General features: G+C 41.1%; 3 protein-coding genes across 3 annotated transcripts in view; all 3 read left to right on the forward strand.

The window, feature by feature from the left end:
* Nucleotides 1-12,606, forward strand: part of LOC111226437 (A disintegrin and metalloproteinase with thrombospondin motifs 2-like) — a 108,237-nt gene extending 95,631 nt beyond the window's left edge. The window contains exons 9-24 of the mRNA XM_022751581.1: nt 529-661; nt 2,339-2,452; nt 2,554-2,699; nt 2,875-3,047; nt 4,982-5,115; nt 5,205-5,328; nt 5,877-5,957; nt 6,063-6,226; nt 6,367-6,523; nt 6,622-6,757; nt 6,950-7,157; nt 7,547-7,676; nt 8,154-8,231; nt 11,601-11,706; nt 11,866-12,416; nt 12,461-12,606. Of these exons, the coding sequence (XP_022607302.1) occupies nt 529-661; nt 2,339-2,452; nt 2,554-2,699; nt 2,875-3,047; nt 4,982-5,115; nt 5,205-5,328; nt 5,877-5,957; nt 6,063-6,226; nt 6,367-6,523; nt 6,622-6,757; nt 6,950-7,157; nt 7,547-7,676; nt 8,154-8,231; nt 11,601-11,706; nt 11,866-12,416; nt 12,461-12,606 (2,581 nt within the window). The remainder of the gene's footprint in view (nt 1-528; nt 662-2,338; nt 2,453-2,553; nt 2,700-2,874; nt 3,048-4,981; nt 5,116-5,204; nt 5,329-5,876; nt 5,958-6,062; nt 6,227-6,366; nt 6,524-6,621; nt 6,758-6,949; nt 7,158-7,546; nt 7,677-8,153; nt 8,232-11,600; nt 11,707-11,865; nt 12,417-12,460) is intronic.
* A 532-nt stretch (nt 12,607-13,138) lies between these two features.
* Nucleotides 13,139-14,871, forward strand: LOC111226438 (A disintegrin and metalloproteinase with thrombospondin motifs 2-like). Its single transcript, XM_022751582.1, has one exon. It carries the CDS (start codon nt 13,139-13,141, stop codon nt 13,667-13,669), a length of 531 nt encoding a protein of 176 aa, XP_022607303.1. The 3' UTR covers nt 13,670-14,871.
* A 6,902-nt stretch (nt 14,872-21,773) lies between these two features.
* On the forward strand, nt 21,774-23,761 carry LOC111226486. The gene is made up of 2 exons (XM_022751665.1): nt 21,774-21,914; nt 22,809-23,761. The coding sequence occupies exon 2, from the start codon at nt 22,811-22,813 to the stop codon at nt 23,600-23,602; it is 792 nt and encodes a 263-aa protein (XP_022607386.1). The 5' UTR covers nt 21,774-21,914; nt 22,809-22,810; the 3' UTR covers nt 23,603-23,761.
* The last annotated feature ends 2,806 nt before the right edge of the window (nt 23,762-26,567 follow it).

The following is a 26,567-nucleotide window of genomic DNA, read 5'->3' on the forward strand; positions in this document are numbered from 1 at the left end:
GACAGTAAATGGGCTTTTAAAGGTCGACACTTGCATCAGTATTTTAGACTGAATTTGCTTGTAGTTGATATTTTCAGCCAATAATCTGTGTTTTTTTTAGATCAGATGTCATTAACCTGGAAGTTATAATATTACAAAGAAAGAAAGCCTTACTGTCAAAATGGTATAATGGTTGTTTGTAAAACATGTTAATGGTTCATGGAAAACACTTCAATAAATAAGGGCTAATCGAAAGTCATTTTTAAGCAAATGTGCCAAAACACTCACTGGTTTCAGCTTCTCAGACCTGAATATTGGCTGGTTTTCTTAGCCTTATATAATAATAAATCAAATATCTTTCAGATTGTGCTTTTGGTTAGACAACCTTTTCTAAGACTGAAGGCCATTTGCCACTATTTTATGATATTTTATGGACTGTATGATTAATGGAGGAAATACTTTATTTTATGAACAATGACTTGAGTAAATCGAAAAAAATAAAGGAAGTGAGTAAAATCTCATCCCATTTTTTTTCGTCTGCTCTTGCAGTTCCTATGACTGTCTCCGTGACGACCCCTTTGACCACAACTGGCCGTCTCTGCCTCAGCTCCCTGGTTTGCACTACTCCATGAATGAACAGTGTCGCTTTGACTTCGGTGTGGGCTACACGATGTGCACCGCGGTAAGAGATCACCATAGTTTGACTTTACTAACATAGCTAGGTTGTACTAACACTTACTACCTGCACTAACAATGTGAGGGACATACTGAAGGCAAGTTACCACCAGCTTTTTCAAGCTTAGCATCATTTTATCTCCTGAGGTGATGCAGTCTTTCAGAGTGGGGGTAGACCCACTTTGAACACAGTCAGTTCAAGCTGGGTAATTGGTTTTGATAGTTTAGCTATTTCTTTTTTTCTTTTGTTAATGTTAATTATAATAAATAATCTTTATTTTAACTTTACACTTACCTTGATACCACAGTGCCTTTACATGAACCCGTCAAATAGAGTATTTTTGTAAACACAAAAGAACACACAGTAGACGAGCTTCACCCAGCAGCAGCATCTTGCCAGGTATCTTACCTTCCCCCTGTCACTCTCACCCGCTCTATGACTGTGAAGCCACTGTGGCACACTGTTGAGAAGCTGTTGCTTGATTGAAAAAAAGGGCTTGTTCAGGGGCTTTGCACACATTGCTAGATTACCCTCTATTCTCTTGTCAAACCCATTCCCCTCAGCTACAAAAGGCGGGCCAGGCAGGAACGCAGGTAAGGTAACCCCACCTCCCGGAAGACATGTGGCCCGTCATTTGTTTTCTCAGATTTTCTTTTTCTATTTGTCCTCTGAAGTTGTAATTGTTTGTAATGTTGCTCCTTACTTTTCTTTTTTACTGTACTTTGTTTCTCTGTTCTACCCATCGTCATGTTTTGGACGTTAGCCTGCAGGATTCTAAAATGCTCACATTTCAAGAAAAAGTGACTTTAAAATCCCTAAAAACACTGTGACTCTACTGTTGAACTGTACCATACCCCAACTCTTTTCCTGCAAATCTGTGTTCAATCAGTGCAGTGCTGGCAGGAAGAGTCTCATTATATTGGCACACTCGTGACCATAAACTAGTGGAAAATGTTGGGAAGATGTCTTTCCCATCCAAGGGGAAAGGGCTGAGCCAGAACAGAGGCTGTTTTTCCATGTTTCACTTCAGCTTTTAGGATCCTCCAGTCTGATGTCATTGGTGATTACCTACCACAGTCTAGCCATCGATTGTGACTCGCTCTCTGACCTGCAAAGGTCCCCTGGGGTCATGGTTGGTAGGGAAATCTGTGAAAAGGAGGGAGGAGGGCACGGCTCCTCAGACACTGGACTGCAGGTTACTTTGGTGGAATCCTCATCAATGGTTCATATCAGACAAGGAGGAGAATTTGGTCCTTGATTTGTGTCTAGGGGCGTCATAGAGGTCACTAAGACCTCACCTTTTGGCCTTCTGACCTTTTGCCCTCTGCCCTCTGACCTCCCTAGTGACCTAATTAAACCACAGCTGTCTCATTCTGAGAGTCTTGTCTCTCTCGTTCATCCTTTGGTTTAGTTTGCATGAATGGCTGTGTGTTTCTCAGTGGAGCGTAGTGTACAGTGCAGTGACACAGTACAGGGTCGGTGTTGTTGTTGTTGGGTATAACACTGTTGTGGTTATTGTTGTTGTGATATCTCTTCTCATCTCTCTTTTATTTCCTATTCTCAGTGTTAAGTCTCATTCCAGCTGTCTCATGATGGTTGATTTGTATTACTGAGGGTCAGTCTGTGTGTACTGTATGTTTGGGCTTTTGATTGTAAGAAGGAGTCTCTCTTTGTGCCCCGCAGTATCGCACATTTGACCCTTGTAAGCAGCTGTGGTGTAGCCACCCAGACAATCCCTTCTTCTGCAAGACCAAGAAAGGACCGCCCATTGATGGCACCATGTGTGGCAATGGGAAGGTATTTATACCCCACTGTACTTTAACACACATTATGTCTGTGAAAAATCATTTGTTGGCCTCATGAAACCACATCTGTCTTTTGTTCTCGGCCTGTTGCAGCATTGCTTTAAAGGTCACTGCATCTGGTTGACCCCTGACATCATAAAGCAAGATGGAAACTGGGGTTCATGGAGTGAGTTTGGCCAGTGCTCCCGCACCTGTGGTGGAGGAGTACAGTTTCGCACACGCGACTGTGACAATCCAAGGTATGAAGCTGTGTGTGAAAAAGTGATGTTGAAAGTTTTCATTCTGTGTTTATGTGTGTGACTTGATAGTCACCTTGGCCTTCAAATAAAAGCCAATATATCATAGGAGTAAATCATAATACATATATAGACAGATAAAGATATTCATGAGTCACCTGTCCTGCCACCTCCTCAGACCAGCCAACGGGGGCCGCACCTGTGTGGGGGCAACCTATCAGTTCCAGATGTGCAACACCAATGAATGCGAGGATATCTACAGTGACCCGCGAGAGGAGCAATGCCACGCTTGGGACCCTCGCTTTGAACTCTACAGCAACAAGCACTGGCTGCCTTATGAACACCCAGACCGTGAGTATACACCCACAGATGGAAAGGCTGTCAGAACAAAGCCACCAACCTGAGAATCGCAAACCCTAAATGACTACACACTGTGGAAGTTGTATGAATGAAGGCCAAGAAGGGGAAGCAAACACATAATTCATGAATGTGGTTGGGGTTTGGAGGGTTTTATACATATATATAGGTTGTGTTCTGTCATGGTCATTGACATCTGGCTGTCCTGCTGAGTCTGAGTGTGCTTTGAGGTATGTCTACGCCCTCCCGTAAAAACACACCATGTCTTTGAAAATCTCTTTAAAAACAATCTTCTTTGAACTCAGTGTCTTTTCTTTCCCCACCCAAGTCATTTGAACCTCCCAAACCCTGCCTTCCTACACCTTTTTCTCCACCCATGTAGCTGCTATCAGTTGACAAACTATCAGATTCCCAGTGGGATCACATGCCAAAGTTCTCCACTTAATATCCAAAAACCTTTTTACATTTTTTGAGAAGTGTGAGGATGTGTGTGTGTGTGTGTGTGTGTGTGTGTGTGTGTGTGTGTGTGTGTGTGTGTGTGTGTGTGTGGTTGTCAGACCTACCCCTGTCTCTTAAGTGGAGGTGTCACTGCCTTCCTGATATGTATTAAATTATCATCCAACTAAAGGGCATCCCTGGAGAAAAGTGCTGAGCTGTCTCCATATCTAATCGGAGGTTACGGTACACACACTTGGCTAAGAGGCGCCTCGCTAAATTGTTTTTCTCTGTTCTTATCGTTTCTAAATGCCATATTTTTCAGCAAGGCTTTCTCAGTCTCAAATTACTTTTTCGTGTGTGTGTGCGAGCACAGATGTGCGTGTCTGTGTGTGTGAGGGAGAAAAAAGTGAACAGGTAGGTGAAATTGAATTCCATTCATGGTCTGTCATCTTCTGAGTTCCAGATAGTGTGAGGAGCGAAAAAGAGTGTCTGCTCTGAGTGTGAAATTGTAGTATTTGTTTAGAGATGTTTGACACACTGTTGGTTTTTTGTCTCTATTTGGGTCTATTCCCGTGTCAACAGATATACTGTAAAATACTCTTGAGCAAAGACACATCAAACATAAGGCTGCCCTGTTTGTGTGGCAGTTCAACCAACTGGTTAGAGGGATTCCGCCGACCCTTTGGTCTGTCGTATTTAATAAAAGCCCCAAACTGTCTGCTGTTTTCAGAGTTGGCACACACTCAGGTGTCTCCCAGAACTCCTCAATGTGCAAAATATGGCGGGGTCTCAGACTTTTTAATAAACACCTCATACATCCTGAAAACCTCAAAACAAAGTTTTTACACGGTCTTAAAATTCAGCAAAGTATTTTCTGTTTCTCCAAACTCTGATTCAGCAGGTAATTTTAGAAATTGTTTTCAGTACTGTTTTCTTTTTTTCATGACATAGAATATGTTTATCTGTGTGGTGTTGTTTTATAGCCACTTGGATTGAATGGCTGATATGGGTGTACTTGTGTATAGAAACCTATATGTCTGTAAATATACTGTATTTTAAATCTATCTACACTGTGATACATATATCACACCTGCACTGTGCTCTGCCTGGAGCCCTGACACAAAAATGTGTTTTCTCTACATGTTATAATTCTTCAGTAGCACTTCTGACACCTGTTTATTAGTGTCAAAGCACCATTAGACAAGGTCTTTGGATTAGGTCCATCTGTAATAAACATGATGAAGTAGGAGTGTTCATTCTTACTGGGATGAACTGCCAGGTTTTGTCTCTAGAGGCTCATGTAGTTGTAGTATGACTCACACAGACAGACAATGAGACACAGCGTCATGCTGACTCACGGAGAGCTCATTCAGAAGATGAAAAATGACCACCAGTTTTAAAGATGAAATCATCAGAATATATTGCAGACTTGCCATTCTGACAATCATTTGAATAACTGGGTCACTTTTATGTTTGTGTTTGTTTCCCAGCTAACAAACGCTGCCACCTTCATTGCCAAGCCAAGGAGTCACGAGATGTGGTGTTCATGCAGAGAATGGTCCTGGACGGCACACGCTGCTCATACAAGGACCTACACAGTGTGTGTGTGCGCGGAGAGTGCGAGGTGAGTGACGTTAAGTGCGTGTATGAGAGCAAGAGAGCTGCATGTGTTCAGATGTACACGTGTTAATCATTATGTGTCCTCATCAACAGAAAGTGGGCTGTGACGGTGCGGTCGGCTCCTCAAAGCAGGAGGACAAGTGTGGAGTGTGTGGAGGTGACAACTCCAGCTGCAAAACCTTCAAAGACACTATCACGCGCACAGCCAAGAAACAAGGTAAACACACACCAACAGTCACAGTAACCCTCATCTACATCCAGGACAGGCTTGACTTGGCTCCATCAGTGTAGCAGATGTCCATCATGCTGGTAAGTACAGGGTAAATAGTTGGCCAGTGTCCTTTGTTTATAAGCCACTTTTACTCTGTATTTACTTATGTTTAACTAAACATCGCCCTCTAGAGGAAGATTTGCAACACTGTGTAAACCTCAGTGAGATTTGACTTGACATTTTTTCCACGTGGGTCGAGCATTTGCCAAGAAGTTTCGTCAAACCTCGATGTGTGAGCTAACGTTTGTAAGAATATTATCTAACTCTTGACGTTGGGACAGATCTACGTTATAGCAGCTAAATGTCCAGAATCAGAAGTTTATTCTGCATGAAAATAGTCAAGACTGCAGGGGTTTTAACTAGTGAGCAGGTATGCTTGTTTGAAATGAGTAAGAGCTCTTTTCTGGGGATTGGCTGAAGCTTTTTGTCTGGAAACTATAAAATGAGCTTGTGATGATGTTGGAGTCATGAACCAGATGTTCGTTTTATTTCAGGTTTCCTCAAAGTTCTTGAAATCCCCAGAGGAGCAAGACACCTACTGATCCAAGAGCTCAAAGCAACTTCACATACTTTAGGTATTTGACACGCTACACAGTTTTTCCTTAACGTGTGTATGTCTATATACTTGTATTTGTCTGGTATCTAAGTGCAATTAATGCATATTCCTCACAAATCTACAGCTGTCAAGAATGTGGCATCAGGACTGTGTTTCTTGAATGGGGAAAATGAATACCCAGAATCCCACTCCGTCATAGAAAAGGGCGTGGAGTGGGAATATGAGAACGACAATGACAAGGAGACCCTTCAGACCACTGGCCCTCTCAGACATGGAATTCTTATCATGGTAAATAAGTGATGCTAGTGGCCGGCTAAACACAAACATTTTCTGCACATCAAATAATATAAATTACACTTAAAACATCAGTGTTTTGTCTGTTGTCATCAGGGTCTCTCACTCATTTACGATGATCTTTCCGTTTGTAGATGAAATTACATGGAGATGAGGACGTCAATTTGTCTTATAAGTACATGATGAACATGGACAGTGACTTTGCCATTCAGAACAACATGCTGGTAGAAGACAGTGCCTATGAGTGGGCCCCAAAGAGATGGTCCTACTGCTCCAAACCCTGTGGTGGAGGTACAGTAGAGCAAGGAAGCATACTTGTTGCATCACCTGTGTGCATTTTGCATGCCTGTCTTGTTTTGTGATATATTTTCTATCCCCTCCTGCTGTAGGGAAGCAGTATCAACGATACGGCTGCAGAAGAAAAGTTGACAGTAAAATGGTCCACAAGAGCTTCTGTAACAAGTCCAATATGAAACCTAGAGGAGACACCAGAGACTGCAACCAGAAGCCCTGCCCTCCACCCATGTATGCATTGTATTATATGCCACCAACTGTAAAATTATAACACAGGGAATCTGACTTCACTGTGATAGAGACAACTTTAGGCTTTTTCTGCATTTAGTCGACCCTTTTTTTCCCTCCTCTGACATTGTTTACCTCAGCATTTTGACATTTTCAGTGCCCTCTTGTTTCTCTCTCTCCCGTGGTGTTCTCCAGCTGGGTGACAGGGGAGTGGCAGAACTGCAGCAAACCATGTGGAAAGACGGGCATGCAAATACGCTCAGTCAGCTGTGTCCAGCCGTCAGATGACAACACCACACGCTCCATCCACAATAAACACTGCAACGACGACCGGCCCGAGGCCCGCAGACCCTGCAACAGACACCCCTGTCCCACCCAGTGGAGAGTCGGACCGTGGTCACAGGTGCGCAGGCTGGACATGGGTCCCTCCTTTCAAAAATGAAAATGAAAAGTTGAAAATAATCTCAGAGCAATAAGGTTTTCTAAAGGAAATACTTGTAGTGATATTTTTGTATTGAAGCCCAGCAGGTTGCATTTTTGTCAGACGTTCAATGTTTTAAATTTCACTAGACTTCCTCAGGACTGTGTTATTGGCAGGTTTGAATAACCTCTGAAAAACAGATCATGTGATCTTGACTGTTACTGCTTACAGTGAACCAAGCATAATGATTCAAAAAACAGTTGTGATGTTAATGTGCTTTACATGCCTTTGTACAGCTTTGAAAACATTTTTATCTTTACTAAGTGATTTGTTAAAATGTGTTGGTCTGTGTGTATGTTCTTTATCTCCAGTGCTCAGTGACATGTGGTAATGGGACCCAGCAGAGGCAGGCTCTGTGCCACACCAGGGACAACACCATCGGCCTGTGTCTCGACAGTAAGCCCGACACCATCAGAGTCTGTCGCTTGGATCCATGTCCCAGTAAGTGCTGAGGAACCTCCACCCATACATAGCCTGCCAGGGCAAACTGCACTATGTGAGAGTAGACACTCAAATTTATTTAGTTGCACAGAACTCTTAATCTTTTAAACATCACTGATACGAATTACAGTATGTCTGGCAGAAATTTGGGGAATATTATTTGACAGAATGGCAGTCTAGGGTTTGAATCATATATCTTAAATAAGGAGCTGGAACAAAGTGACACACAGTGTATAATGAATGTGGAATAAGTGGACCATTGTGGAATAAGATGATTTTTCCAGCCTTGAAGCTATATAAGGGGAAAAGGATGAAGCTCAATACTAAACTACACAGCAAATAAACCCTGTCTCAGCACAGAAGGGAAGACGGATAGGTGATCAAACAAAAAATACATAAACCACTAAAAGAGTTCCCTTCTCACCTTATAAACTCCATCACTCTCTCTCCCCCCTGTCTCTGCAGAAGGCTCATCAGACCTCCTCAACAAGAACGGCAACATCCTGATCCAGTGGCTGTCTCGCCCCAACCCCAACTTCCCGAAGATCTCCTCACGTAAAACCTCCCTCATTAGTTCCCAGCCTGGCCTCCACAGCGGCAGCCGCAGCTGCATGTCTGTCCTCTGCTGGGCCCTGCCCATCTCTGTCCTCCTGTCTCTGCAGGGCCGGCCCCGGCTGGCCCCCTGACCCGCCCCTCCCTCACGCCCCGTGCCTGTGCCCACGCCCGTGAGCGAGCGGCAAAGCTTTCGCTTCTCTTTTGGGGGGGGGATGTTGTCTCTCTCTCTGTGTGTCTGAGACAGCTCTGACTGGGGGGAGGTCTCTGGCTCCTGTGTGTGCTAGTTGGTTCTCTCTTGCTCTGTCTCTCTCTCTCTATCTCTCTCTCTCCTTTGTGGAGCATTGTGTTGTAACCGCTGGCCAGTCGAAAACTCAAAAGATCAACAAAAAATTTGATGTGAAAAGGATTCGAAGTGGCAAGGCGAACAGGTTTTCAGTGACACCTCCCGAGACGTGTCAAAGAGCCGTTCATGTGTGTCTCTGCATTTGGCGGCCATGTTTTGCGCGAGCTAGCTGCGTGTTGTCATGGGTTACCACTCCTGAGATGCAGCTACGGTTTTTCCTTTTTGTAGCGCACTGTCATTGTGAGGAGAAACAGGTGTGAAAATAAACAGAAAAGGTATATAAATATCTATATAGAGAAAAAAAAGTTTTAAAAAAATATGAAAGCTTTATTGTGAATGTGATCTTGTCACAATGAGGACATCTTTGCTAAAGTGCTCATCTGACATCCTGGTTCCATTCGGGGATGAGAATGGTGTCTCATTCTACGTTCCATTCTCAGATTGACAGGAACTCAGCACAGGAACAGGAAGTGACATAAGCAAACCTTCTGATTTTGGGGGGGAGGGAAATTGAAGAATCTTAAAGTAAAGGCAAATAGAAAAAAAAAAAAAAATAGCAAAAAAAAAAAACAGGGTAGTCTGACCGCTTGAGGTTGCTTCCCATTTCACCTCACCATCAGCCATCCTCTCTTTGACTGTTATACTAAAGTTCAATAAATGCAGCTTATTTGTGCTTGCAGACTTTAAACAAATACATCTATAAATATATTTGTATTTATATATACCTATAAATCTAAATCTATATGAGTAACAATAATATTAATAATGTTTTACCATGAATAAGCTGTAGCTTATTTGCCTAAAACCTTTGGACTGCTATTGATCGCTTAGATCCTTGACTGTTATGTGTATTTTTTTATTGATTTTACATGAATACAGATGAATATTTAATAAAAGGTAAAGTGTTTCGGGGGGAAGGGGTCAGACCTATATTATGCAGGACTTGGTCAGTTAGTTGCCTCTCCATTCTCTCAGATGGATCAGTGGTTTACTGTCGCTTCTTGTTTTCTTTAAGGATAGGATCACGTTTTGTCATGCGCATTTGCATCCATCACCTGTATGTCTGTGTGTACATATGTGTGTGTGTGTGTGTGTTTGTGTGTGTGTGTGTGTGTGTGTGTGCGCGTTTGCGTGTGTGTGTGAGTGTGTGTGGGTGTGTGTGTGAGTGTGTGTGGGTGTGTGTGTGTGTGTGTGTGTGTGTGTGTGTGTGTGTGAGAGAGAGAGTTGGTGCATCTGTGTGTGTCTGTATATGTGGATGGATGCATGTGGGTCTTGGGTGTAAGTTTAGATGAGTGAGTAAATGAAGAATGGGCGAGTGAATGAGAAATAGTCTTCTTGTTAGTGTGTGTTAGGTTGTGATTGTGCTTTGTGTGTGTGTGTGTGTGTGTGTGGGTGCTTAATCATTCGGGCTTTTACACATTGCAATCAGATACAGAAATACCTCATAAACTTTGATTTGAGAGCGTCCGATGATCTCATTTTATTTTGATGAACATTAACCACATGAACAATGCCTTATCTTGGATTGAATGTAATGGCATTTATCTGTGAAAGAGATGGCTTTACTCATTCAAAGTTTCACTCGGAATAGAGGCAGCTTCAAACCAACTTAACAAACTCACACCCGCCAACCATCAAACCTACCAAGGTGATGTTGGACCAATGTCCGACTACTGGGAAGGGTTTACAAAGGGCCTAGGGTATCGACACATATGGCGTCTAGAAAAAAAAAAACACTTCAGACTTGTCATTGTATTGTGATCACATATTTCTGTTGTGACTATGTAGCGAGCTATCCAAGGTTTCCTTCTGCTGGAGTTGGACTGTATGAGACCAAGCCAGACCTAGCAGTGCGATACTGTATATAACATTGGTGTTGACTGTATTTAATAATGTTCATGACTGTTATCTTCTTCTATAATATTCTATACTATGGGTAACTGTTTTGTGGCTTCACTGGCCTGCTGCGTGGGGCTGGCTAACGTTTGGCTAACGTTGAAGAAACATTCAGATGGACTACGTGCACTGCGTCTATATGCACTTTGATTTATCAGGGAAATTTTATTAATGTTTTGTAAATGTTTCATATGACACTTAATGTGCCATTCCAGTTTTTACATCATCATGGAAATTATGTATTTTATTTAAACAGCAAATATCATTTATGTACTTCATGTTTTTTTGGGGGTTTTTTTGGTTTCTTTTTTTGGGTTTTTTTGTTTTGTTTTTTTTCAATCGATAAACAGATTGACTGGTTGATTTCAGAGTAATGAAGTGTTTTACCAAAGTGACTGTGAACTTGTAACTTTCAATACAGTTGAATTATTTTTCTTAAGAAAAGAATATATCTATATATTGAGCAGGGGGGGGCGTACATCTCATTGTTTCAGTTCCTGTCATTCTCAACAGCAAAGTTGTATCAATAAAAATGTTTTAAAAAGTGTGATCTTTCTCTCACTAGGAATGTTCACTGGCTAGATTATTTGTCAGAGAAAATGTCAAATATTGCCAGGAGAACAGTTATTTTTACTGGCATGGTACAAAAAGGGTACAAGTCAAGTGGTAGAGCCTGAAAATTTAACTGAAGAATGATGCGCACCTGAAGGAGAGGCAACACAAAGCTGCATGAGTCAAAATTAGACATCAAGCGTTTCAGACGAGAAAGACAGTTATATTTACAACACAAGACTGGCGACCCTTCTTTTTCCATTTCAGTTGCTCTGGACTAATCTCATGACTGCTCTTGATGTTTGGGTTTTTCTCCTCTTCCTCCCTGCATCCTCTGCTAATGGTGTGGCTTTACTACTGTACTCTGCACGGTGTGGAACCAACACACTCACACACCCACATTTATGTGCTTTCTGTATAAACTAACATGCACACAGAGACTTCATAATATACTCTTATTAATGCACATTCTTTCAGACTCAAAGACATATCCCAGCAATCACACACACACATTCACCCCTACATAGTTTCTCCCACTGGCTGTGCCCGGTCTCAGCTCTCTGTTCTCTCCTTCACAGGCCAGCGTTGTCATGGAGACCGCTCCGTGTTCTGTCGTATGGAGATGCTGAAGCGATACTGCTCTCTACCGGACTTCCAGCGCATGTGCTGCAAGTCCTGCAGCAATGTCACCATCGCAGAGCCTCCACCCAACTCCAGATCCACCTCCAGATCCACCCCCATCACTTCTATCCGACCCCGTGTCACAGCTCCTCCCCCCACCGGCGCCCTCAGCTCTGGCTTCACCACCATCCAACCCACCAAACCTGTCATCACCACCATTTCAACTTCTACCACCAGCCCCTGGACCATCACTCATCCTCCTACCTTCACCACTCCTCTCCCTCATTCCACCCCATCCTCATTCAGCAACACAGACTTGATCACAAGTCAGCTATCATCTGCCACTAGTGCTCCTTCCCTCCCCACCACCTCTTCCATGGCAACCACCTCAGTTATTACTACCTCTCTCAGTATTACTGCTCATCCCCTGCCTCTGCCTGTCCCAGACATAGAGGAGAGCACAGATCCACAGTTACAGAGCACTACAAATAGCTTAACCACATCTGGTATGATAACTACAATAGACCTTACGTCAGTCATTAGTCCAACACTCACAAATCCAACAGAATGTAGCACAAAAACAGACACCCTGCTGAAATCCAAGCCCAAAAAGAATATTCCTCCAAAGAAAAACCCCAAGAAGGTGATTCCACCAAAGATCAGTCCCAAAAAGAAAACAAATGCTACTCCAAAAAAGAATACTTCTGTCAACAGCAATCCCAAAAATGATAGACCAGAAAAAACAGCTCCCAAAAAGACTACTCCAGCAAAGTGTACACCCAAAAAGACTACTCCAGCAAAGTCTACACCCAAGAAGACTACCCCAGCAAAGTCTACATCCAAGAAGACTACTCCAGTAAAAACAACTCCCAAAAAGACTTCTCCAGTAAAAACAACTCCCAAAAAGACTACTCCAGTAAAAACAACTCCCAAAAAGACTACTCCAGTGAAGCCTACTCCTGAGAAAAAACCTAAACCAATGCCCAAAAAGGTGGTTCCACCAAAGGCCAGTCCCAAAAAAAACATACAGCCAAAGACAAAAGCGTTAAAACAAACTCAAACCAAGACAAACCATAAAAAGAACCCAAAAACAGGACCCAAAACTGCCACAGCCTCACAAGCCAAGGTTAATCAGAATAAGGGCACAGCAAAAAAGACAAATCCAAAACAGAAAGCACTTGAAAAGTCATCTTATTACAGCACAGCTCCCTCTCCCTACACAAGCCCAGAACCATCAAGAGACTACTTTTCCTCCACTGTTTCCTCTAGCACTAGTCTATATGATCCATCGCCTTTCCCTGGGTCAAGATTCAATGTTACATTCATCAGTAACAACACAGCAGCTACAGATGAAACTCCACTGTGGCACCATGACAGTATGGACAATGGAGCTGTAACACCCAGTACTTTAGATGATTTCGTTACACCTGCTGGTACCAGCGATTTTGATGATGTCACGATGCCCAGTGGAATTATTCCGTATGGTGATATCACCATGACGAGCAGCGGTGATGTCACAGTAACCAGTGGGACCATTCTCAGTGGTGATGACATCACCGTGTCCTACGGCGATGTGGGTGTGGTCAGTGACACCATGGTGCTGGACGATGGCCTAACTATGGTGATCCCGACCATCAACAGCGAGGACATGACAGATCTCGCCTCCACGCCCTGGCTGGACCTTTCTGAGTACATCCCTGTGAGTGTTCCCACGACTACCTCGCAGTCCATCACCACCTCACCTACCACCACCATCGCTCCAACAACAGAAAAACCAGCCATCACGACCACCACGGGTTCTACTATAAGACCTCAGGGGAGAGCAGAGGAGAATAGCGAGAACAACTCCATCGACATCTCATACAACAGGATCATCGGCGTAGACAACGACATCTCTCAAAACAACCTGATCCCAAAGCGCCGGGTCAACCTCCGAGAAAGAACCAGGAACAAACGAATTCAGGAGCTTCTGGAGGAGAAGAGGAACTTTCTCCTCAGGATGAAGAGAGGCCACAGAGCACGATAGACCAAGCCTTCTCATTTCTCTTATAGAGATGAACATTTTCTTTACAGACTTTCGTAAGCAATTGTTTAAACCCCTCTGTGAACTGCCATGATGCTTTCTATCAGGCCTCTCCACAAAAACGCAAATCTCTGTCATATTACTATCATGACAATCAGGACTGCAGCAGAGAAAGAATATCATGGCCAAATGTTTGAACAGTTGCTTTGAATAAAGAAAAGCCCTTTAGAGTACAGACTGTTGCAGATTTGAAGCAAATCGCCTTGCCTGTGTAAACACAATAATGAGAAACAGAAGGGATGAAAAGTGTACATCCAGTTTGACCAGCACTTTACAAAGCCAAGCTTTTATCCCTATAAACCACCCACAGTCTTGTTTGAGGATTCACCGAATGGATGATGTAGATAAGATGTAATGTAGTTTGTAAAATGGTATTATCCGTACTGGCACTTATGGAGAAACAAAATCTACAACCTACAATCCAAATCTCCATCCAATATTATATTACTGCCCATGACTGCAGCTCATTTCCCCCAAACAGATATGAATACCTCTCAGCTACCTGATAACAGCTACTGTAGCACAAGATGAAAATGTTTCCTTGTTTAGTGGCCAGCACTCTGAATACCCTACACACACACACACACACTGACAATTGGAGCCTTTGGAGGCCTGAGAGCAATAGTGGTAATGCCAAACAATCAGAAAGTCATAGTTTCCTTTTGGTTTAATTTCATTGTGTAAGTTTACACTGCTTGGATCATGTTGCCTTTTCCAAAGCAAACGGGGTCTTTCATCTCTCAGGAAGTTAAGATACAGTGAAGAAGTCTGGTGAGAGACATTGCTGAACACTTGGTGCTTCCTGGATTTTGATGATATATTTTGATATCTCATGAAGCTAGTTGTAAAAAAACAAACTTATTGAAGACAGAAAAAATATTTTGATTGCATTTTTTGTGTTTTGTTTTTTAACAGTCAAGTGGTGCTTTTTTTGTCAGAAAAAAAAAGAATACAAAAAAATATAATAAACCTGTTTGTATTAACTGTATCTACATAGAAGCTTTGAGGGCCAGTATATTTTCTTTTCTAAAAGTTTTATTATTGGTACATCTCTAACTTGCAGCAACTGCAAAAGCACCTATGGATCTTTCTGTACGATATCTGTACATATGAAAAAGAACTTAATTTTTAATATTTATTAAAGTTTAAGCACCTGTGGAATTTTGCAAACTGCCAGTGTTGTGTGATTTTGTTCCAGTGACAATTATCAGGCAACCCTTCTTCATCTATTTGGGATACAACCAGTAGGTGTTGTGTCACTCGATCAGTCCTGACATGCAGACACAGCTACTGTGAGCCTGCAGCATCAGTTTTAGGTTAACTCAGTCATATAAGATTTCACGGCTTCTAATCCACTTTGCAACACGCTCATCAAATTATCTTACAAGCTTTCCCTCAGTCTATATTTAACTTGCAATTCCAGAGTAATGCAATATCTGGCACATAGAGGGAGACAGAGCACATGTATTCATGTTTCATGTATTCACTCAAACCAGCCTTTTTTATTGTCTTTCTTTATCTTCACAGAATGAGAATATCAGGGGCAGGGCACAGCAGTTTTTGTGCTGTGACGTCCAAACTGTAAAATCACTGGCTGCCAAAACTGAGACTAGTAGGCTATATATACAGTATATACGAGCATGTTAGTCAGCATGACTTTACAAAGTATCTGACTATAATAGAGACTCAGCCCAGGAAAGGAAAAACAACATTCATGACAATTGTTATAAGGCTACGTCACTGTATTACTATGTGTAGAAATTAGCTGTAAACACACTTCATGGGAATACCAGCGACATAGGAAATACACCATTACACTGTACTCATTAGATTTGCCTTAGCATCTAAGTCTGCATCTGCTTACACGCAGACTGACTTTGTGCGTAACATTATACTTTGAGTCGCTCCAGTCAAACTTGGTTTATTGACATTAGGAAAAAACTATTTTAATTTGCATTCTTTTAAATAAGCAACATTCAACACTTAGAAAGAAAAACAATCATGAGGAAGAGCATTTTTCTGATTCCCTAGATATGCAAGACTTCAAGTTGAACCATAATTGTTTACATCTTTCATAAATCAATCTGTTGTTTTTTGGTTCTCTCTTCTCTCTTGGTCTTTTCTTCCTTTTTTCCCACTCTGGTTGTTTTCCAAAGCTGGCCTGGCTTCTGTAAAGTGTCCGCACCATTCTTGTTATGGTACTTAAAGGTTCCACTGTGTCTGTCAAGAGCTCGAAAACAACATGACTGGCATCAGAATATTAGATTACTAATAAATTCTTGTCAGGAACACTGCGCAGCAAATTAGGACTGCATGGCCAATAACACTAACCGTTACCATTTCCTGGGAGACAAACAGAAAGTGTAGTGTATGTCTGCCCAAATAACACCCAGAAATAAAATACCAAGATCTATGATCTGTGCCCCCTCATAAGCTCTGTACCCTCCTGTGTGCTGGGTTAGTGTGAGTCCACAATAGAGAGGAATTTTGTATACAGTTTTTTGACCTTTGAGTCAAGTGCTAAGCGAGTTAATTTATTCAGACAGTGGTGATACAGCAATGAAAAGGCGATGTTGAAAGGGGTGCATGGGTCAAAGCAAGGTCACTTGTACCTTGCGAACTATGCAAAAAACAAAAACACAAGAAGAGAAACATGCAAGTGTTGAATTCTGAGTGTGATATGATTATAAATAATCATAATGAAAAACACTGCAGTTTTTCATCCAATACAGTGTAATATCAGCCCTCAGAACCACAAATTATGAGGCCCATCAAAGTGTTTTTTTTCTCTGGTCTCGTGAGATCAATTGTATCCTCCTCTTCTGACATCATGGGTTGGCTTGTTTACTCCTCCTTTAGACACAGCGGTGATGGAACTGGAGTCTTCTTTGAAATAGAAGTAATAAGTTGATGATAGTACTACTCCTGGCTCATTATTGGATAACTTACCCCATGTGCTTTCTAAAAACGTGCTCAAGGAACATGTTGCACAAAATGGTAAAGTAATTGCAACATCTTACGGTCTTTTATAGCTTATGCAATAGAGGCATTATAAGCTTCGGTATATACAGTATGTAGGACAGTTGTGTTGCATAACAAGTGTATTGTGTCCGCAAACTGCTATTGATTTATTTTTTCCAAAAATATTTCAAAACAACTTCTTGAAAAAAGTAATCATCTCTCTGAGGAAACTCCCCTCCCTGCCCCTCAGAGGGCGCCTATACTGTACAACCATTTCTCAGAATCCCTCTGGCAGCTGGAAGCCCAGTGATAAAAATCAATAACCAGGACTTAACAATCAGAGCCTTTCCATTTATCCATCCTTCAACTCAGAGTGTCCAGCTCTTTACACAATGAAGCTTTTATCAGCCATAAGACATAAGCATCCTACTGTATCAATCTAATTCTTATTGAGCCCATAAGTGGATGAGAACAAGAGGTTAAAGGCAGAGAAGAGGTGCACTGAACAAGACTGGAAGTGTTTAACTCTCTTTTTGCCTTTATGTATAAAAATGTGCCCTTTCTGAAATAGTCTCTTTTTTCTACCCCAAATTCACAGAACTGTTCAAATACTATGCTTTTCTGTATAATGTGTTTGTGTATAATGTCAGTGCAGAAGACCCTCTCTGTTGAGTATTTTTTGACAGACGTGGGGCTTAAATAATTTTGTCACTCAAAGGAAGATATCATTATATTATTATTATTTTTGTGATATTTTCCAGATCCTTTTTCTTTCAAATGTGTGTGCCTAGCAGGGCTCTCTATACATATACACATACATATACAAATTAGGGCTGTCACAAGATTAGATTTTCATGATACGATTATTTTTCCCAAAAAGGATTCACAATAACAACATTATTGTGATATCGATAGAAAATTTTAAGTTATAATAATAGTAATAATAATGCTATCAGTTAAATTCATTTTGAATTGTGTTTATTGTGTGTCTCTTTTGTAGCAAATGAATTAGATTCAAATGTGAGTGTGGGGCGGTGGGGAGAGAGTCTGTCACCATAACTGTACAGAGGCGTACAAAAAGAACAATTACACTTAATGGACAGTGAAAAGGGACCCAAATGAACTGACACAATATCAATAATTCATTTTTTAAATATCATGGTTATCATCAATACTGGTGTATCAAAACTCCCCTAATACAAACATACAGTCACCTACGGTATACAGCATACTCACTACAGTTTTTATTGCCATGGTGACTTTTCAGTGAAATGATAATTGTCGGTGTATACAAATGTTGAGGAAAAAATAGTCAAATTAATTTTATACTTATTGTATGTTTCCCTGATTCTACCTGTTTACCTCAGCTTGAATGCAGTTGGCTCCTAGGCCGTGGGCTGGTGTTCATCTGAAAGCCACCAAAAACAACTGGAACCCAGTGGTGAGCTCTTTACTGTAACATGCCTGCTATGGCTGCTGATAAGACAGCTATTTCCCTGTGAACACACACAGAGCAACACATACAAATGCCAGCATGACTGGTGTTGGATCTTGTTGTTTCTTTCATGAATTTAAATCCTGCCGTTTGTGGTTGATGTTCTGCCTGCTGTTTGTCATTAGCAGAATGCACATCAATGAATGCAGTCAGTGTGGTGCCCGAGAGTCTGTCAAGCCTATAACTGAAGTTTGCCACGTGCCGGAGTGTGCATGCGTGTGAGTGTCTGTGTCTGTGTGTGTCTTTGAGGCAAATTTAGTTCCTTGTGACTAGTCCATTAGAGATCCATAAAAAGCCAGGAATCTTTTTATAGGCTGGATGCAAAGAAGACGTGACTCATCTGACTCATCAGGGGTTATGCTGCCCCCAACACACACACACACACACACACACACACAACACACACACACACACACACACACACACACACAAACATGCAATTGAAAGCCTTTTTCCCCAGACAGGGAGGGCAGGATTGTTGACTGAAGGATCTGAGGCAGAATGTTTCTGTGTATAAATCCTCTGGTGAACAGTCACCAAGATCCTACACAAATATCCACACCATGTAATATTGATAATGTATACATCATATCATGTTTATGTTTCTATTGAAATACACATCCATATATTCAGGTATGTCATAAGATTTGTGGAACATATTATTAGTGAGAATATTTAAATATTTTAAGTGAAAATTGAACCCCAATAAAACTAATGTCATTGTTACAAATATTTTACCCTTGTTTACAAGGCCATAACTGAATTACCACAGTGGTTAGAGGCCCGAATCTCTTTGTGATGTGAGACTTTAAAGTTCAGTCCACCAGGATTATTCCAAATGCCCTCTAAACAACTTTTGTGTCAGAGAAACATGCTTCTGAATGAAAAACTAAAATCAGTTTTAGACAGCAATCAAAAGCTAAGGAGGGAAAATAAAAAAGCATTACCTCATTCCAACCACCTGCTGCCCCATTTTTTAAATCTTTGCCGTCAAGCAAGACACAAATAACAGCCAGTTGTATCACAATGCTGTCCAGTGGACAGTCTTTATGTTTATGTAACTGTTCCTGTTTCTGCCCCAAATCCTCAAAAATGGGTTCTTCATCATGTTGTCCAGTTTAATACAAGCTGAAATGCTTGTTCTGGATAAAGATATCTTTATATCTGCTCTATTTATCATTGCATTCACGTATGTTTTACCATTAAATGAAGCTTCCAACCAATCTCGTGTCGCTCAGGCTAAACAATGTGAGCATGCTGCCTTAATCTGCAAGACTATATTCACTTTGACCTTCAAACTGGATATTATCTTTAAATCTTTTGAGACTCTTGTATTAAAAACCAAATCCATCAGCTATACATTGCTTTGTCCGAGACTCTCACCATTCCACCTTGTGGTGCTCTAAAGAACACCTGGCCTTTACTCAAAACTTTAAGAAGAATTTGGAGAATTCAGTTTGATTCTGTTGTACTTCTTACTACCAAAACTACAGTCAAAGGTCTACACCCTGGTTTACTGAAGAAACACTTGCCCTTTATAAGCCTATAGGAGGTGAAAATGCAGATGGCAAAAATCTAACCAACTTACTAACATCATAGCTGCTCTCCTGTAATGGTTCATGAGTTTTGAGACTTTCTCTGCCATGACATAGACAAGATTTGATACCAAATTATTTCCTCATCTCGGACTTTTTCTGCACAACCAGTTGGGCATTACATTGTACCCCTGACAGTCTCTGTTTTTAACATATTTTGAGGCTATATCTCTGCAGCCGTTGTTGGTGTTGGCTTCAAAACCTGCCACCTGTCTCTTTGACCCTCTACCAGCAAAACCTTCCAAAGATCTCTGGACAGTTTTGGGATCTACAATCCTAAACATTGTTAATTTATCACTTACAACTGGCACCATCCCCACTAGCTTTAAAAATGCTGTGGTTTACTGGTTTACTTGATCTCAGAGAGGCTTTTGACATTATAGATCATGGTATACTCCCAGACTGACTAGAATTTGGTGTCTCTGGCCTGACATTCACATGGTTAAAGTCTTACTTAGGTGAAAGGACACAGTGTTTCCCACACTACATCAGTATTTTATAGTATGAAATATGGAGTGCCTCAGGGCTCTGTAATTGGCCCTCTGCTTTTTGCTCTTTTTATTTAATCTATTGGCCAAATCATATGCAGTCATGAAATTAATTTTCATTGTTACATTGATGATACTCAGCTGTATCTTCCTATAAAAGCTGATGGCTCATCTCAGATGATAGAATTAGAGGCCTGCTTACCTGCTGTGAAAAGCTGGATGTCAAAAAATGTCCTGCCCCTAAATTCAGATAAAACTCAGATGCTATGGCCCAACATAGACAAAAGTTTGATCATTTGACAGCAAGTCTCGACAACTGGGTGATTTTTTTGAGGTATGACCGCCAAGAACCTTAGTGTTACATTTGATCATATCCTCTCTTTTGCTCAGCATATTAAAGACATCACCAAGACTGCATTTTTCACCTACATGATATAGCTAAAATTCTGTCTTTTCTGTCTATGGCTGATGCCGAAACCCTAATTCACTCCTTTGTGTCATCCAGACTGGATTATTGTAACATTTTTGTTTTCAAGAGGAGGTCATGTGGCTCAGTTCATATGAGTTAGTGGCACTTGAAAGTGGCTCAATGTCCTCCCACATCATATTTTATAATATAACGTTGTCATCCTGATTGTCCATATGTGAATCTGCTTTGTTGCTCAGTTCTGAACACACAACATCTATGGGTGTTAGTGTTGTATGCTTTACAGATTGTTACAGATTCTTTATCCCCTTGCTGCAAATTTGCAATTTGTGATATTGGGGTATATAAATAAAATTTGATTTGATTTGACATCACATTTGCTGTACACAAAGCCTCGGGTGAAAAGCTTCCTAAAGCAAGTGGTCCTATGATCTCAGCTTAGAACTGTGCACACACACACACAAATACACACACATACAAGTAAACATGTGCAAAGCTCTCATATGTATGTCAAATTATCTGAATGATGCACACTACATGCTTTAAATGATAAGGTCCAACCAGTTTATAAAAGCTCCACAGTATGATGATTTCCATTTTCAGAAAGCATCATTCATTTTGGCAGATTTACCAAAATTACACAGGGTGACTGTGCTCACTTACAGTGAGTCATTTTTAGAAACAGCATGTCTTGAAAAAAACAAAAACAAAATAAACCTCTGTCTCTTTTCCTCCCCCCGTTTTTCTGTTTTGTTTTCCCTTCGTCTCCTCTTTTTTTCTCTCTCATTCACTTTCACCACCCCCCTTTCTCCTTCTGTTTCTTTGTCCTCCCTTTTTTCTCTCTTCCCTCTTTCTCTGCCTCTGTTTTTCTCTCTCCATCAATACAGTTGGCCAATGACAGTGCTGGCGCTGAGGAAATGGATGGTGTGTCTATTTTTAGAACCAGGGAAGGAGGGCAAACTAAAAGTAAGAGAGCGAGAGAGAGAGAGAGGGAGAGGGAGAGGGAGGGATGTGAGGAGAAGATAAATCTGCATTCTGCCACTGCCTCTGGTCAGAGACAGTTGGAGCTACAAGGAGAAGCAGCATCACTGGCTGGAAACACAGTATCATACATTTTTTTTAAAACAACAACATCCAGCTGCACAAAGCCTGCAGACTGATATTTGAGATTGCAAGAGCAGAGGAAAGAAGGAAGGACTCGACAAAGACCATCTGTAAGCAGGTGAGTGTGAAAGCAAATTGTGCAGAAAACCTTACATAATTACTGATAATGCATGAGGCGAAAATACACAGGCTGCCTGTTCTGTGCTTCAGCCCAGAGCTGCTGCTGTGGAACCACTTTTAGCTGCTGTATACTGAAGGTGTGGTCTAAATTTAGCTATGGTTACACCTTGGAAGAAACAGGGAGAGGCTGGTATTTTGGCTTGAGCTATTTTTGGCATGGAGGTTGAGACAAAAATATATTGTGGGCTACACTCAGGGCTGTAACAATATGGGGTTACATAAGAAAATATAGGCTGACACATTCTGTGGCTTTACACAACTGAGAAGGCATTTAAAATAGACATCTATTTATGTTGCTGCTCCTTGCTGGGATTGTTTGTATATTGGGCTGTTTACACTGCCACTCCAAAGTAAGCAGAGGATAGTGTCTGAAATAGGGAAAAGGAGAGACAGGAGGAGGAGAGGAAGGCTTATATGTGAATTAAATTTAATTGATACAATATAAGGGGCAATGTCCAGATGATTGGAAAAACACAAACGTAAAGCACTCTTTAAAACCACCACTATGCTTCAAAAAAACAATATTTCATCTATGACTTGGTTACACAACAGAGTAAATCCTCAATTATAAGTCTCAGAAATGCTGGTAAATCAAATTATGTAATATTATGAAATATATAATGCTTTCTAAGATGACTTCAATTTGATCAGTAAAACCATGTCCAGCTTTTGTGTTTAAATCTGCTTTTGAAAGGAAATGCCCAAAAGACTGCCAAACCCAAAACAATTGAATGCAAAAATCACTTTCCTGCTGTTCATTGCTCTATGTGCTCCCAAACATTTGACAGATGTCCTCGTTGTAATCATGACCTCTTTCTTCCTCGTCTTCCAGCTATGCGTCCGCGGTCCAGACTGCTGTCCAAGAGAAGACTCCTGCTGCCCACAATCAGAGAGGGCACAGAGGAGTCAGTGAGGGATCTGAATGAGGCCAACGCACTCCTCATCGCCGGCCACAGCCAGTCTGTCTCCTCAGAGGACTACCTCCTCTCCATCTGCCACCTGGCTCACCCCACCTTCCCCACCAGAGATGTTTCCCCTGACAACATACACACACGGCAGCTGGATGCTGTGCACCAGAGGCTGAGGCTGTCACGACACAGTGGGACTACATCAACCGCCTTTGAATTCAACCCCACAGAGGAGGCACAAGCCATAGATGTACAGCAGGGAGAGGAGAAAGAACTGGGTTGCGAGCTGATGTTTGGCAACTCTGACCCTTTGGAGTATCTTTACGGACACCAGAACAATCTTTCAGGAGGTGTGAGGAGGGTGTTTGTTGAGGGAAGGTTTACAAGGCAACACGGGAGTAAATGGGAGGGCCAGGCTCGCACCAGAGCACACAGCATCCCCCGTGTTTCAAGTCCAGAGCTCCCACGGCAGCGCAAGAGCAGCTGCCCTGAGTTGGACACCAGCACTAACACTTCAGCTCCAAATATCTCTCCAAAACACAGCTTATCCAGGTTGGAGGCTGGGAGAGGGAGCCCAGCAATAAGAGGAGCAGAGGGGGAGAGACAGAAACCAACCATCAAACAATCCCTCATCTCCCAGTGGATCTCTGACTGCAGGTCAGCGTGGAGGGAGGCGCGTGTACGAGCCTGTATGCTGCCCGCCATTGCTGAGATTTAGGGCGCAAATGGACAGACATTGTGACAGAAGACATTCCTCAATAAAGTATCCTGGTCTTTCTCTGTCAGTGCATGAGACATTGGCATTAGCAGATATGTAGAAGTCTATTATGCATATATACAACAGGGATACAAATAAATACACAGTTGAAAACACACAGAGGCAAATAAATATTGTCATGTCTGTAATGTTATATCATTGTCAATATTTGCACCCTGTATGCTGGTGATCATACAAAATCATTAAAATGGACAAATCTGCAAAATCCTTTTATATCTTTCTGTGTTCTGTGAACTGAGTATGAATGAATAAACCAATCTTTTGATACTCTCAGCCAAACTGTGTTATCAGTGCTTTTTGTTTTTTTTTCCGAGCTACAATCTGTGTTTTCTTGCATGTGTAAACCCTTGGAAAATGAACTCCACTCTCAGCTCTGCTGGTGCCAGGCACTGGAGTTTCTATGGTAACTGTCGTGGGATCCTGAGCTGGTAAACACTAGTGTGAGGAAGCACAGGCTGAGTGAGGATGACACTGCTGAACCTAAACACACAAGATGGTCATCTGTTGTTTCACTGCTACAACAGATTCGCCTGCATGTCATAAGAAAAAAAGCAGGAAAACTGCAACTGCAACCTGACCAGTTCACATTAATTCATTTCAACGTTACAAACTAAAGAAGATTTTATTTAACTGTAGAAAAAAAATAAATAAATAGAAAAACACAAACCAACACAAAGCAAACCTTAGATACAGTTTTGTTACAGTTTTGAAACACTAGAGGGCAGGGTTATACCATTCATGCCTCATGATAATACTTTACATAATCAACCCATCACACATTTTATAACCTCAAATCAAACAATGCAGTACTAATGATAATGAAGTAACTCTAGGTGTGTAGTAATTTTCAACCTGACAGTTAAGGATTTAACAACCACAATTAAAGCTGCATTGGCACCTACACGTTTTGGACCTCCCTTCTATCCTTTTGTAATGAAAGCGTAAACAAACGTGCAGAGCCTGCTGAATGTATATTTTTAACACTGACATTGGTCAGGTCATGGGTAAAGAGTTAGTTCATCAAAAAACAACATATTTTATCAGTCACCTGTATTAGTGTCAAGCCATGCACTTATACTTCAACTCAGAAAACAATGTCTCAATATGACGCACTGTAAATATAGTTACATCTCTTGTTCAGTTGTTTTTCAAATGAGGATTTTTATTTGAAAGCATGTGACAACCACCTCCCACCCCAACTGGTGGATGTTTGTTTCATTTCATACCCCTCTCCCCCCTACACTTCCTGTCTGTATCTCTGCTACAAAATGCCACAAAAAAGAAAAAAAAAATCTTCTGTACTTTGACTTCAGAAAGTTTTTGTGTGTTTGAATGCAGGAGTTTTACTGATAATGGAGTCCTCTTACACTGATTTTGTGTACTGTACTTGTAACTCTCTCACACCGTTCACTTTTTGTTTTGTCAGAGCTTGTCACTCATTGAAGAGATAATTTTTCAAATGAAAAGTGTGATAGTTTGAATCTGAATGAACAAGTTTCTGCTGAAGAAATAGTCCCAGATTGTTCTCAGTGTGTTTTAGAGATTATCGAGACCAAGGACACGAAAGTGATGTTGCTGTCAAATATAGTTTTTTCAATGTTGTGAATACCGTAAACTAAATTCATTTCATCGTCATTGTATTGGAGGTGAAATGAATTTGATCCATTAGAGCTTATAGAGCTCCTTCCTAGTTTACATTTTGGCCTATACTGGAGTTGCTGCAACACGGGATTATTACCAACATTTTGGGTGCTCTCACAGTTGGTTTTATCAGATACACAGTCTTAGTTAATTCTGGCTTAATAGTTGGCTTCTGTAATTGTCTGACCAGACAGGTTCTTTACCTAGTCTGACTTTATTCAATGTCCCCATGTTGCCTTGGCCCCATATCTCAGCAGCTACTTTGGTAGCACAAAAAAAATGAATTACCGAATAACAACCAAGGTGTAATAAATCTGAATTGTTCTGTAAAACAGCTAATGAGAAACTCGTCGGTCGATACAGACACATGGGCATGAACTCAGAGAAACGCTGGAACAACATAAACATTGATGGTTCCAGGAAGAGAAAACCATCTTCACTAATTTCACAAAACAAGACATGTGCACCCACATCGACTGACAACTCTGTCTTTCTTTTCACACTTACCTCAGCACATCCGGATGAAAGGCTGTTGTTACCTAGCCAGTCAAAGCAGCATATATTATATAGATTATCAAATATATCAAGATTTTTAATACTTTTTTTGATTAGATTAGTATAAAATTATTTCTAAAAATGAGGCATTATCAGAAAAATTAAAGTAACTGTCTTGATTTTGGTTGACTCCCCTGCCCATGAGATTAAAAATCATTCTTTTCTAATTACATGCTTTTATAAAACCTTTACCTTAACCTTTAGCTACACTGTATTTGAGAACAACTTGAAAACAGAATAATATTGGACCTTTAACATATATGGAATAATCTCAAGCAGTGCAGCTTGAGGCTACCTGTACTTTACTTGTGTATTTCCATTTTATGCAACTTTCTATTTTTACTTTACTTTACTTTAAATTTCAGATGGAAATACTGTACTTTATATATTTATGGGGGGTGGGGGGACAAGTCCAAAAACACTAACTTTGTATTGCAGAACTTTTTGTTTGTCATTCCTCATTAATCATTGCACACACAAGATTTATATTGGGACCCTTTACATGCTGAGAACCACTGGATTAAACTGCTGAACTGTGATCCACCTCGACCAGCTACAGCAATAAAATGCTACATACGAATTAATTAATCGATATTTACTATCTGATCATCTAATAATCATTTTCCTGCAGAGTGAGTTTGACTACCAGCCGGGGGATCTTTGTTGAATGTCATACCCTTCTCTCTCTCTCCCCCCTTACACTTCCTGT

This window comes from Seriola dumerili, unplaced genomic scaffold (genome assembly GCF_002260705.1).
Source record: "Seriola dumerili isolate Sdu_G_001 unplaced genomic scaffold, Sdu_1.0 BDQW01000160.1, whole genome shotgun sequence".
Lineage (NCBI taxonomy): Eukaryota > Metazoa > Chordata > Actinopteri > Carangiformes > Carangidae > Seriola > Seriola dumerili.